General features: G+C 32.7%; 3 protein-coding genes across 3 annotated transcripts; 2 read left to right on the forward strand and 1 right to left on the reverse strand.

The window, feature by feature from the left end:
* The first annotated feature begins 3,617 nt into the window (after nucleotides 1-3,617).
* Nucleotides 3,618-9,260, forward strand: LOC123916113 (lipase-like PAD4). Its single transcript, XM_045967485.1, has 4 exons — nucleotides 3,618-3,820; nucleotides 3,978-4,308; nucleotides 7,429-8,151; nucleotides 8,305-9,260. The coding sequence occupies exons 1-4, from the start codon at nucleotides 3,798-3,800 to the stop codon at nucleotides 9,121-9,123; spliced, it is 1,896 nt and encodes a 631-aa protein (XP_045823441.1). The 5' UTR covers nucleotides 3,618-3,797; the 3' UTR covers nucleotides 9,124-9,260.
* A 175-nt stretch (nucleotides 9,261-9,435) lies between these two features.
* Nucleotides 9,436-11,952, reverse strand: LOC123916112 (F-box protein At5g39450-like). Its single transcript, XM_045967482.1, has one exon. The coding sequence runs from the start codon at nucleotides 11,546-11,548 to the stop codon at nucleotides 9,551-9,553; it is 1,998 nt and encodes a 665-aa protein (XP_045823438.1). The 5' UTR covers nucleotides 11,549-11,952; the 3' UTR covers nucleotides 9,436-9,550.
* Nucleotides 11,953-13,054: 1,102 nt separating this feature from the next.
* Nucleotides 13,055-14,662, forward strand: LOC123916114 (disease resistance protein RML1B-like). Its single transcript, XM_045967486.1, has 3 exons — nucleotides 13,055-13,372; nucleotides 14,056-14,064; nucleotides 14,338-14,662. The coding sequence occupies exons 1-3, from the start codon at nucleotides 13,163-13,165 to the stop codon at nucleotides 14,617-14,619; spliced, it is 501 nt and encodes a 166-aa protein (XP_045823442.1). The 5' UTR covers nucleotides 13,055-13,162; the 3' UTR covers nucleotides 14,620-14,662.
* The last annotated feature ends 308 nt before the right edge of the window (nucleotides 14,663-14,970 follow it).

The following is a 14,970-nucleotide window of genomic DNA, read 5'->3' on the forward strand; positions in this document are numbered from 1 at the left end:
TAATTGAATATTGAGCTGGGCTGGCTGAAAGTCATTACTTTGTTGTTGGCTCATTCAAGCCGTCATTTTTCTTTTCCATTTTATTTTTTCAGTTTTAAATATTTAATTTTATGAATTAAGTTGGTTGTATTTATCCAATGGATTCCTATCATTATTTGAGTTGAATCATCGGAGTAAAAAATTAACTGTATGGATTGTGATCCATGCATATTACAAAATGGATGGATTCAATTCAATTCAATCCAATCAATGAATTAATTTTGTGTGGAGTGTATATATTAGATGGATTAATTAAAAGGTAAACTTTTTTGACAAAAAAGGTAAATTATTTTCAGACAAAAAAAAAAGGGTAAATTATTTGGATAGATTGTTGATTAATGAATGCAATTGCCACCCGCTCCTATTTAATTAGTAGCCTTGCTTAGGGGTATTTGTCTCGATGTCCTATTTTTGTTCAAAATGTTAGCTCATGTTCGTAGGGTTGGAGTGGAAGTTTGGCAGTGTTGTGGAAAGAGAATAGTAAGTGTAGGGTATAACTTAAAAGTGGAGGATATGGATAGAGGGGATTGTAGGTTGACTTGCTTCTATGGGTTCCTAGAATACAAAAGGCGGAGGACTGAGGGATGTGCGACACTCCCTTGGTGTATTATTAGTGGCTTCGATGATTTTCTTGACTTTGTTTAGGTTTCTATAGTGCTATTAATAATAGTGAACTCTAGTTTAGGTTTCTATAGTGCTATTAATAATAGTGAGCTCTAGAGGTGAGAATATGTTAAGCCGAACTAGGTTTTGTTAAGCTTGAGTTTGACTTGTCAAAAAATCGAAGACTTGAGTCTGACCTGTGGTCTATCATAGGCTTATTTTTTTAGGCTTGAGTCTGGCATTTTGAAAATCTGATGTGATCTGTTATCATGTTTAAAAATATATTTCAGATGAACATATTTAAATAAATAATTATATTTATTTTTAAATATACTCATGAACTAATAAATCAATGTTCCTTTTGATATTTAACATGATATTTTAGAGAATTTGACTATAGATGTGAAAAACTAATACGTAAAAGTTAATAGATTTATAATTTAATCAAATTACAAATTTTAATATATAAATAATAAGAGGAGAGTTATATGGACTCTAAGAGTAACTTTAAAGAGTTACTCCACATCTCCACCCTTGATTTTGTTTAGATCTAATGGACTAAATTTAATTCTCAATAATAATCATAGACTTCATCTTCCCTAATTCTCAATATGATACAATCTTAGACATTGATTAACAAATCCTGATTTTTGTAAATAAAATACAATCTTTTCAAGTGAGCTAAACTCATTAGAGTTAGAAAGTTTATTAACTTAAATATGATATAGTTTGTGTAGGGTATTGAATTACGTTACTTGTACTATACTAGAATATGCCACTTTTGTGATAGTATTATCTATATGTATGTTGTCCTCCCTAATGAAACGTTAACGCGTTTTAAGTAAGTCAAATGAGAATGACCGGTCAAGCAAGAGGTATCTGAATATCATCTCATTCACACGCGGTATGTATTAGGAGTCCACTTTTGTTGGGTACACTTTCATAAATTGCATATTTAATACTAATCATTTTCCTTTTTTTGCTGAATACTTACTTGAGTTTCATCACAAATTATTGTTTTTTGTTTTACAAGTCTCCCGTTTACATTAGACCATCCAAACTACGATGGAACAAATCAACTCTTTTACATCAAGTTTTTAATTCTCAACATGATAACATTGATATATAAAAAAGAGTACATTTTTTGATGAAGTAATGACATACATCATACTATTTTCTAATGAAGTCACTGATGTTACTTGTATTAATGTGAGACTTATTTTCAAAAAACTCTTAAATAATTAGCTATACAATTGAAATGCTCCTCGGTGTTCTTATCTTCTTTGAATGAAAACTACTAATATTCTAGAAACAGCAACATAATTTGAATTAATAGGATCTGTCTTTTCAAAGACATAATTATAATACTTCCTCCGGTCCTTTTTATAAGGAACACTTAGGGCAAAAAAATTGGTCCTTTTTATAAGAAACTTTGACCAATTTTCAAATGTTTTAAATGTTCAATTTCACTTATGCCCTTATTTATTATGAGAGATGATTTAAAAATAAGTAAGTTAGTTGAATAAAGAGTAATTAAATAAGGGTATACATGGAATAAATTTAAATTTATAAGAGTATTAAATGAAAATAACTATGTTAAATGTGCTTCATTGGTCTGTGTGATTTTTTAAAAGTGTTCCTTATAAAAAGGACCGGAGGGAGTAGTATTTATCTAAATATTCATGCTTAAAATAATTTGTATTTAATTAACCTGAGTAAACTTTGAGCGTTTAAAGGGATGCAAATTGCAATGTATACAAACTTGTGCTCGAAAATAACACACGTCACCACACACCTCACTCTTGCAAGTAAGTTACTACTAACTTAATCTTAAAATATTTTATATTGTTTTGTGTGATTTATATATTTCTTTTATTAACCCTATAATTTTAAAAGAAAAGAATCCACTAATACAGAGTTGTAAGTTAAATATAATCCGATTAAAGAATTATTTTGATAGGATTCTCAAGTATTTTATATCCAGACTAATATTCTAAGTCGATCATATCTTATTGTGCGTTTGATTCGCAAAATAGTAATATTTGACAGAACAGTACAAGACAAAATAAGATAGTATATAATATGACAAAATTGTATCGGATAGAGATGTAAAGATAACATTTTTATATTCGAAAATTTTAAATGGATATTTTTGTAATTTTTTTGGTTGTATTGTGGACAAAAACCTGTTATATTTGTTTTTTACGCACAAAAAGTTGTTATATGAGAACAAAATTCTTGTTTTTGTCATGTGTCTTACTACCTTTTTAGGGTTCAAACCAGGGACGGATCCAGAAAATTACTATACGGGGGGCCGAAAATAAGAACAATTATTTTGACTCTTAAATATATATATTTTTTTAGTTATTTTGATTCTCAAACCCTCAAATTTATCTTTTGTTTGTTAGTTTGGTCCTCAAATATGCTTTGTATTAGCCAATTTGTCCAAAACATTATTAATAATAGACAGATTTAAAAATATTTTTATTATTTCAATACACTGTATTGACAACATCTCATATATTTAAAGAAAAAATCATTGTTTGCTCTCCCCATATATATACTAATTTTTTATGCATGTATTTTTATCATATTATAATATTATTTTATGCATGTATAATACTAAACTAAAGTATTGTAAATAAATAGTTGAGTTGAGACTTGATAATATATATTATTATATACATATATGAGGGGGAGGGGGGCCTTGACGACCGCCACTGCCCCCTTTGAATCCATCTCTGGTTCAAACGCACCTAACTAAGTATTTTTTATTTTTTTTAACACTAGTATCCAGCTTATTGGACCACCTAATTTGCTCCGAGAGTTAATTATAACATCAAGTTTTTTCAATCCCTTTCGATTACAGTTACGAAAGATCAAACTGTAATCCTCCTGCTAAGTCCGGTGCTAATCCCCGCCGGACCAACTCCCGATTGGTCTAAGTATTTCTTTTTTTAAGCAAAACATATCTGAAGTAGTAAGTATTAAAATGAGCGTGTTGTGAAACTTAGTTAAAAAACAAAAAGAACGCGTATATATTTGCACAATTCAAAGAAGATTCAATTCAAAGAAGTTCTTTTTTCTTTTCTTCTCTTCTCCACAAACACAAGACAAGACTCCAAATAAACAAACAAAACCATTTTTTCTATTCCATGGAAGCAAACGAAGCTTCACCGTAAGTACTCACTAATCCATTTCCACTCACTAACTATTCCATTTTCAAACAACACATCATATATAGAATATTCAAAACATCAATTTCCAACGAAATTTCTAACCAATTTCACAACTAACCTAAGTTTGTTGGAATTTATTATGTTTTCTCCTTTCAGGTTTGAGAGCAGCGAGATGCTCGCAACTTTCTTGATTTCTACGCCTCTGTTGCCGGAGTCGTGGAAGCTATGCAGTCAGGCTAACGCCGCCGCCGCCAACCTCCGAAGTTTTGTGGTGGAGCGTATTGGCACCGTCGTGTATGTCGCTTTCTCCGGTGTTGGAATGATTGGTGGGTCGGATCCAAGTTGGAGAAATTTGGTGCCGTTAGAAAGCATCGGTGGTGTACCGTTGTTTTCGCCGCGTCGGAATAAGGATGCGGAGGAGCCGGTGATGATTCACGAAGGGATGTTGAATCTCTTTTCGTCCATTTTCAACTCAATCCAAAACCAGGTTTGTTTACACTGTTCAATTTCAATTCATTCTTTTTTCTCTCTTTTCTTTTCTTTTCATTTTTTAATTCATTTATTTACACATATATTAATATCAAGTTTCTTAGGTATTGTGTGTCATTTTTTGTCATATTTTTTTGGTGTTAAATTAATGTAACTTTTTTTTTTGTCTTGCATTTGTTATGTACATATGTTGGCCTATTTTTTGTGTTAATCCTCCTATTTTCAAGGAAGGTGTTTGATGTAATTTAGAATTCGACTATAAATTTTAGGTGATTTTCATATGTAGTACTCGTGTTTTACTTATGACATGTGTGTATATAATCCATTCAAAATGAAGTACTTCATAGTAGAATCGAACTAAATTACATATTTTAAGAAAAACAATAAAAGTTTATGATTCATTGGGCTGAAACCATTTGATGTTAAAACTAACCGAATCAGATTAAACTATGGAGTGAAAGCAAAAAAAAAAAAAAGTGGTGGTTAATTGTATTTCTTGAATGATTAATAAGTTGCGGTTGTTTGTCACATTAATCAATCATACAATACAATCGACATAAATACATGAACTAGCCACTGTTAATAATTTAATTTGTTTGTTTCATCAAAAATAAATAAATTTGTTTATTTCAGTAAAAGAAAAAATAATTTAATTTGTTGTCTAAATTTGATGTTAAATTTGTTTGTGTAAATATTATTTTTTTGGTGTCATTTGTTTGTATAAATATACTCCTAATTCCTAAGAATAAGATCATCTAGATCCTAAATGTAAATCTCCTTAAACTTACTTGACTTAATTGAAGCTAAATTGAGGTTTGAGGAGGTGATAGAGGAAATAGTAATAAACAAATGAACACCATGGTTATTACTCCATTTGCATTTGTCTTTTTGTTTGGATAGTTTTTGGAATATTCTCTTATTAGTGGGGTGTGCTACTTTGGTAGTACTTCATTGATCAAAGAAAGCAAAAGAATAGACAATAGTACATCAAAATAAATTTATAATACTAGGTAAATTGAGAAAAAGAAAAAGGTTGAAAATGACAGTATAAAATAACCCCATCTCCTCCATTCAATGATAGCATGATCTATTCCCTTTCATTTTCAAACTTATTTATCAATGTTTGTGCACGAATCTGTCAAAATATTTTTGCAAAGCTTGGAATGTTGTCGGCAACTCCATCATGTCAAAACACATAGTAACTAGTAATAAGTCCATTGAATCAAACAATATTTAAATGTTCGATTAAGATTTGTTCGATTAAGATTAGACGACTTAAATAATTTAATTTTGACTGTGTTAGTGCGAGTTCATACAAACTACATGAAATCTGGATTATCTATAAGCACAGTGTAAGTAAACTTTCACTAGAGAAAAAATACTACTTTTTTAATTTCTTTAATAAGTACTTTTTGGTATGTTGTATTTTTTTTAAAGAAATTTTCTATTTAATATTTAAAACATATATTTTTAAATCATATTTTTACCTTTTTTTTCCCAATAATTTTACCTTTTTTTTTATATTAATACATATTTACATAAAAAATATATATTTGTTCGACATATGCAACTATAGTTTACCATTTTATTTTTTATAAATAAAAGTAGATAAACTCACCCTTTTTTATTTTTGGTTTCATAAACTCACCCTTTTTACTATGGCTTGTAAAGTTTCAAAGTGATTGGGACTGTGATCTCTTTTCTAGTATAAGGAGTATTTCATAGTAATAATATGATCATTAGTCTATGTGAGCTTAGCTCAGTTGGTAGGAACATCACACTATATGTGCAGAGTCCGAATTCAAATCTCGAACACTTCACTTATTTACCTATAAGATGAATTTTATAGTCATTGAACTACTTGACAAAAAAAAATCATCACTATGACATACAGAAAACAAATAATATATCGGTAGTGTGAACATGGACCCAATCAAACCCATTATTTTTCACAAAAGTGCTATAATAATCAACTAGCCACCTTGATTAGTGCATAAAACATGCCGTTAGACACACTCAAAGGGTCCTAGATTTCAATATCAAAATCATTAAATTAAACACTGTAGCCGTTGCTTCCTTCATCAAGTAAATATTACTAGATAATGCCAGAAACAAAGATGGGAGTGGAGATTAATATTTAGAATGAGAAATTAAATTTGAATTCCAAAATATATATATTATTATTATTATACTAGCGCATCACTGAGTGATGGCCATTGACCACCAGCACTAGTTGACTGGTGAAATAATATCATTTTAAATCTTGGATTGTGATTTTTATAAAGATTCTGTTTTTTGCCTCACACCTGATGAGATTTGAAATGACTATTTTTACTTTTTTGATAATAATAATATAAAGAAGAAATGACAATTTTTTGTGGTTGTGAAATGATAAATTAGATTTTTATAAAGACCTTATAAAAAACAATGAAACATGCTATAAATATCACATCACATAAAGATAGGTAACCTTGTTCACACTAGGTTAAAGACAAAGTTGGGGACAATAGTCTTTATTCAATGGTTTGGGAGGATGAATACAAAACTCAAGTCGTGATGATTGTAGAGGCCACACAATTATGCATCTTATCAAAATGAACACAAATCGAATTATTGTTATCACATTTTTGTCGCATTTACGTATTCAGGAGAAACATAATTATTAGATCGAGATTGACCATCCAGATTTAATTATTAATTTTGATTTTATTTTTTAAAATTACAAATTTAAAATTTAGATTGTCCAATCTCGATCCAATAATCATAACTTTCCTGAATATATAAATACGACAAAAATCAACTTCATACACGTCTTTTTAAGGCAGCCGTCTTACCACTTTATGAACTTTTTCTCCCCCATATACATCAACCATACACAGGGTTTGGTTTTATGTGACAAATAAATCATTTTGACTTGATTTGTTTATTAGAATGTTTATTATTCACTACATTTTTTAAAATGGTCAAAGTTATTAGTACTCGTTAATTTTAGTATTTCTTTCCCTTCATAAGAACTTGAATCCCGATTCTTTTATTCTTAGCTCAAACTAGTTTAGCTACTCGACCCCCTTTATTATTCACAACTAACTAATTAATCCAAATTAATGTTACCATTCAGGTGTTGGGAATATTGGAAACCACAGACACAAAATCAATTGTGATCACTGGCCATTCCATTGGAGGAGCAACAGCCTCTCTTTGCACTCTTTGGCTTATATCTTACCTCCAATCAATCTCTTCATCATTATCAGTAATGTGCATCACTTTTGGCTCACCATTACTTGGTAACAAATCATTTTCCGAAGCCATTTCCAAAGAAAAATGGCGTGGAAATTTCATTCAAGTAGTATCAAAACATGACATAATGCCAAGATTGTTATTTGCACCCATTACACCTCTCACTTCTCAGCTAAATTTCCTACTTCAGTTTTGGCACTTATCAATGACTTCACCAGAATTTGGAAAACTTGCAAAACAAGTTTCTGACAAAGATAAAGCAAAGTTGTTCACTGCTGTGATGGATTCTTTAGAAGCTTCAACACAAAACGGAGAAATTTCAAGCTCAATTTTATTTCATCCTTTTGGAAACTACTTTTTTGTTTCAGAAGAAGGAGCTTTATGTGTTGATAGTCCGGTTACGATTATTAAGATGATGCATTTGTTGCTCTCGACTAGTTCTCCATCTGGGAGTATCGAGGATCATCTTAAGTATGGAGAATATGTTAATAGATTGTCTTTGGAAATGTTGAATCAGAAAAATTCTTTGCTGAGGAACATTCCTAACTCGAGCTATGAGGCGGGGCTCGAATTGGCCATCCAATCTTCTGGTTTAGCAGACAAGGTAATTAATATCATATTAACATATTCTCCGAATACCAAAGTTTCATTATACATAAACACTTACATGATAAATGTTTATGCTATTCTCGCTTAACTAAGTGGTTTATCTAAAACAAATTTTCACTTAAACAAATTACCATGATGTAACCAACAGGAATCTGCTGTCATCATACCGGCCAAAGAATGTCTGAAGTTAGCAAGGCGAATGGGTCCATCGCCAGCTCTGAATGCTGCAAGCCTAGCATTAAAATTATCAAAGGTTAACCCTTACAGAGCCCAAATAGAATGGTACAAATCATGGTGTGACGAACAAGATGATGAAAAGGGATACTATGACTCGTTCAAAACCAGAGGCGCTTGCAAAAGAGAGATGAAAGTCAACATTAACCGTCAGAAACTAGCTAGATTTTGGAATAATGTGATTGACATGTTAGAAAAAAATGAACTTCCTCATGACTTTGACCAAAGAGCCAAATGGGTTTGTGCTTCACAATTCTACAAACTTTTGTCTGAGCCACTTGATATAGCTGAATATTATGGGAAAGGGATGCATAGAGTAAAGGGTCATTACCTGGAACATGGTAGAGAAAGAAGGTATGAGATATTTGATAGGTGGTGGGAGAATAGAATAGTAAGTACTGGTGAAGACAATAAAGAGAGAAGCACATTTGCAAGTTCAACACAAGATTCATGTTTTTGGGCTAAAGTTGAAGAAGCAAGGGATTGGTTGAATTGTATGAGAAGTGAAAGAGACACTAACAAGTTGGCTATGTATTGGGAAAAAATTGAAAACTTTGAGAAATATGCCATTGAATTGATTCAGAATAAGGAAGTTTCTTCTGATGTTTTAGCAAAGAATTCAAGTTATAGTACATGGGTGGAGGATTTAAAAGAAATGAAACAACTGAGAGCAAATGTGCCGAGGTATCCTCATCAGTTTACGCGTTTTCTGGATGGAGAAGTTGTTCCTTAGTACTTAATTTGGAATCAATAAGTTTAACTTATTGTGAGCATTGTATGTGTGTATAAAAATAATGCTCCTTCTGCTGAATAACTCGTTTTAGTTATGAGTTATATGATTTCATAAATGCAAATTTCCTTAGTATGCTATGGTTGCTGTTATTACAGATATTAAGCAATACTACGCGGTAGAAAAATTTCACAAATATATATTTAAGTTGCAAAGTAGAAGAGTGACACTTACAAAAGAGACACAGAAGAATAGTAAATATCTGTTATTCCTGAAAATTATAAAATTTAACAAATATCAATTAATTGGAATTGGTTGTCATCAATTCATAGATCATTTTAATTGCAACTTCAATGCAAAATGCTTGAAGTAATCATAAGAAAAAAACAGGTGCAAATATTGATAACTATTAAGCTATATAACAACATTTTTAGCTTGTAAACACATTTAAGCAGGACTTCATCAAATATGAAAAATTGTCAATGGGTGGCAAAGAAGGTATCCTTTTTCCTTTCTTCAAAAGTTCTTGCAAGTCAACTCTTTGCAGTGTCAAAACATCTCTTGATTCCTTCCAAACAAAGGCAAGATTACCATTTTGAAATACAAAGAGGGAGCCAGACTTTGATCCAGGGTATTTGAATCCATAACCACATGCAATACCTTCTCCTGTATATGTGTGTTCAACATTCATCGATAATGAGTCCCTATCAGTTTTCCAAGGAAATGGATCAGATGAAGGCTCATTGATATTCACTATAAACATTGCTGAGCCATTAGGATGCAAGGCGTAACAAGTGCCTTCCAATATTTTTGTTCCGATGAGAAGTTGTTGTCCGTTGGACTCCGAATAAGAGAGCGAAAGAAAGAAAAGAGGCTTTCTAGGCTTGTCTTGAGAATTTTTTTCATGAGGCCAACCAAAGGTTCCTCCCCATAAACCAGCATACACTTGGTCTACTGTAGGAACTTGCATAGGCATCTTGTAAAGTGCAAACCAACTTTTGTTCATATTCGGCCAACCTCGAAAAGATGATAATTTTACAGTTAAGGCGCTTAATGTTAGCCTTAATGTATCACTTGATCTTAGAAAGTCTCGAAGCCTATCATGCTTTATCTCATGGCTTGAATTAAGCATCGTTTGATTATCTCTTGTTACCGCAATCGTGTTGTGTTGTTGATCAACATTGACAACGCTGCCATCGATTGTACTGGATCTTCCATCGTCTCTTGTTCCTGCAACTGTGTTGTATTGCTGATCAACATCAATAACACTGCCATCGATTGTCCTAGTTCTTCGACCATCTCTTGTTCCTGTGTTTGTGTTGTTTTGTTGATCAATATCGACAACACAACCATCAATTGAACTAGATCTTCGATGGTCTCTTGTTCCTGCAATCGTGTTGTGTTGCTGATCAACATTAACAACAAAACCATCAATTGAACTAGATCTTCGATGGCCTCTTGTTCCAAGGATATGTTTGAAGCCACCCCAAAAATAACCACCAAGACTTTTTCTCTTCATGCATTGTGTGAGACCATTCTCATTGCTTGGAGGAAAAGAAAGAGCCTTTGAATAGTCAATACTCTTTCTTATCTCATCATCAACCTCTAAGTGCATTGAACCAACTTCTCCCCCTTGAGAATTTTCCTTATTTTCAATCTGAATACTACTAAGCTTATACATTTGAGTGATTTGACTGAGGAATGCTCTTCTTTCCTTCAACAGCACCAAATCTTTCTGAAAATTAACACAATCATCCCTTGATCTAGGAAACAATGGTTCATTTGCATGATTAGGAATCTCTAATCTAACTTGGCTAGTAGTGATCTCAAGCAATTTTTTTCTATCCCTACAACCAAACTTGCGAAAAGGAACTATTGCCTCATTATCTTGATTAACATGTTCAACCTCAAGCAACAATAAATTACAAAATCTATTAACACACTTGAGCAAACCATGATAAACACAATCTATTCCCTTTTCTCCCCTTCCATGAAGAAAAAACATATTCGAACCATCGAAATCGCAAACAATTTCAAACACAGATGACCAAAGAATAGGACCATCTTGAATCCCTAATGAAGAAACTTCCTGAGGAATTATTCGACACGCGATAACAGAAACAAAACCCGGCATTACATAAACAATATTACCAAGCTCAGGATTCTGTTGAACCCATATTCCCATCAAAGGTTTAACACTCAAAAGAAAACGACAAAGTGCTTTATAAGATGAAACACACTCTCTCCACTCAACAAGGTCTTTTTGTGACACTATACCTATAATGTCACATTGAGTAAACCAAACTTTTTCAGATGTTGCAAGAGCATAGAGACTCTTGCAACAAAGACTAAGATTGAAAATTTCTCTTGGAATAAGGAACTTTGAAACTGTGGCAAAAACATCATCTGGTAGATAAGGTAACAACATAATGGATCAAATCTAACCAACCCAACTAAAATTTAATGATAAAAAAAAAAGACAAACTTTTGAGACCAACCCAACTGAAATTTAACGATAAAAAAACAAACTTTTGAGGTTTGATGTCTTTGTTTACTCTAAAAACATAGACATACCAAGTAGAAGAGAATTGGGTCGTTTAATATATTGATTTTGGAAAATACTGTAACGCGTTTTGTTGCAGAAAATGAATCTGAGAAAGTGACGTGTAGTAGTGGAGGTGAGTCAAGTCAAGTGAAATCATTGTCTCAAACTTGAGATTTCCATAATTGAAGATAAAAAGATTGCAATTTGCTCAATCTGGATCTATCTGTCAATTTGACTCTGTCGGTATTGTTGATTGCCTATAGGACAACGTAAAAAATGGGACAAAGATGTTGTTGCGTGGAAATCTTGAGTTTCTGTTTTGAATTTTTCATGGTACTTTCTTTTTTCACTTTGTGTCGACAAGGTGACACGATTGAAATTATCTTTACCCCAAAACCATGACTCATCATAGGAGGAGTTTTCGATCTTATATAAGTCCTCACTCACACTAGATTTATTTATGCCCAATGTGCGGCTCTAAGTTGGATTCATGAATCTCTCCTTGCACACAAAAATCGATAATATATGTGTCCCTCGAACAATCGGCATTTCAACAATTTATTCTTTCTGTCAAGTCTCGGCGCCTAGTGGCAGAGTCGGGATTATTAGAGTTTGGCAAAATTTTACATGTGTCATATATATATATATATATATATATCGTCCAAAAAAAATATCAATTTGTCCTAAACTAACTCCTGAAAATACCAACAATTTTGGCACTGGGAACGAGCATAAGCCAATGATGCCCTTACTAACATATGGGCAGCATTGTTTTCTTGTCGGCCAACAAAACTTATCTTAAAGTTTGGAAAAGTAGAAAGTAAAGTTTTACAAGAATTTAAAATGGCTCCAAACTTAGAATTGGTACCAATGTTATTGGAGATGCCGTCAACAACTTGCTTACAACCAAGTTCGATAGACATTGCCATTAAACCTCGATCACCAAGCCAAATTATCGCCTGTCTTAGACCGCAAGCTTCCGACTCTTGTGGTTGTGGAAGGCCATAAAATCATGCCGTTTTTGCTGCTATAAACTCTCCGTTATCACCTCTTAGACATATACCAAATGCCATAGCATCCATGGTTTTCTTCACATGATCATGTTGTTACTTATGTCAGGGACGGATCCAGAGATTTATGAGACGGAGGTCGAAAAATATATTATTAAATGGTAAATAAAATATTAATAATAGATTTTTGGTAATCCTCTGATTTTCTAGAGAATAGGGATGGTCATATGAAATTCGACAACAAGATAAATCTGACAAAAAATTATTCCTTTAGAACCTGGTTTCTTTCAAATGATTTTTCATAACAAGTTGCAAAGTGATTAACAATTATTACATTTCATGGACCACTTTTTTCCTGTTTATTTATATATCTCTAGTAATTTCTAAGGTTTGATTGTAGGGAAAAGGAACAGATGCAATCCAGTGTATATTCCTAAACACAAAGGAAATAAAGAAAGTTCAACTACATGATGAAACATTCAAGAAAATGCATAATCTTAGAATGGTCAAGATCAAGTCCTATAATAGCAATGGGAATGACTCAAATGTGAGCTTTGATGCGTTTCGATTTCCTGATCATTTAAAATTTCTTTTTTGGGAGGCATTTCCTCAAAAATCTTTGCAGCAAAACTTTTTTTGTCGGGAAAATCTTGTTATACTTGAAATGATTCGTAGCAATCTTGAACAACTTTGGGAGGAGTGTTGGATATTGCCTTGAAAACATTGGAAACAGGAAAAGCTGAGAAGCTGTCAAAACTGGAAATTCTAGCAGGCCTGTGGCGCGGGGCGCCAGGAGCAGGCTAGAAATGCCTGTGGATTCTGCCCCTGTGGCGCCTGGGTGCCAGGAGAGGACTAGAAACGCCTGTTTGGCTCTGTTTGTCTGCGCGGGGCGCGGGCATCTGGCGCGGGGCGCAGGTGCGCGTCTATAAATGGGCTGTTTGCGTTTTCTGATGTTTTTATGAGGTTTTTTAGGGTTTGTGCAGCCAACAACAGTCTAGGGTTATAAGAAAACATTCTTGGGTATACTCTAGGGTTGGGATAACAATCTAAACACCTTGGTAGTCACTTTTCATAGAATCTCTTGGTCACGGGAAGAGATTTGGGAAAAGGGTAGAATTAGGGTTGAAGTCTAATTCTTGTAACCCAATTGAGAATCTCATTGTAATCAAGCTTTTCATTGATAGTGGAACGGAGAGTGGCTCTCTCCCCCAGAGTAGGTCGGTTTTGACTGAACTGGGTAAACAATTGCTTCGTGTTCTTTACAGTTTTTCGTTATCTTTTGTTCGTGATTATTATTGCTATTTCACTTAATTGATTGCTTATTCGATTTGCTCCACACATCAAGATTATTGGTGTGATTCAATCCGAATTCACAACAAGGAGGATCAGGTATTTCATTTCAAGCTTTATGTTGTGTACCTTTGTGTTTTGATGATATAATTAAAAAATTTAATCAAACATTTAGATCAATAAAATTGCATTCTGCAGAAATTTGTTATAGTATTTCATCATGTTAAAAAATGGGATCGTTACTCAAAATAAAGCAGTGCATAAATATGAAATTATTCTCTTTTTGTTCCAAGATTTACCAAAATGCAAGTATTCACACCTTTATACTCAAAGTTGATTAATATTTTGTTAATAATTTATTTTGCTACCTAGGTCTTACCAAGTTTGAAAAAGCTTAACCTTAGCAATTCTATGATGCTGCAAGGATTGCCAGACCTCTATAATTTGTGTCCAAATATCGAAGATGTAATTCTCAGTGGTTGCATAAGTTTGATACATGTTTACTCCTCTAGCTTCCTCAACAACCTTAACAGGTTATGTTTAGATGGTTGTAGTAAACTGGAGAGTGTAATGATTCGTAGCAATATTTTATCAAGATCATCTGGATTAGTTGCTCTCCATGGTTGTCACAATCTTAAAATTCTCTTGTACTGATGACAGAACAGAGAAATATTTTACTGGTTTCATATTTTACTGATGACTGTCATCTGATGTTTAAATTCAATCGCTTAACCTTTGGAACACTAAAATGGTGAGAAGTTGGATTAGTCATCACTACTTGTACCTATTAATTACGGTGAAAACATTGACTCTACAGATTTTCTGAAGAAGGCATCGTTTTAAAACTCGGACTGATAATTAACCCGGTCAAGGCGTTGGGTCACTGGTTCACTGATCTAGCCGCATAACTATCAACCCGGTCTATATAAATTTTATTATAGTTCTTTACTTTTTTAAAAAAAAAATTAATAATTTGAAAAAATACAAAAGCTTCTTCCCCACATT

Source organism: Trifolium pratense, linkage group LG3 (genome assembly GCF_020283565.1).
Source record: "Trifolium pratense cultivar HEN17-A07 linkage group LG3, ARS_RC_1.1, whole genome shotgun sequence".
Lineage (NCBI taxonomy): Eukaryota > Viridiplantae > Streptophyta > Magnoliopsida > Fabales > Fabaceae > Trifolium > Trifolium pratense.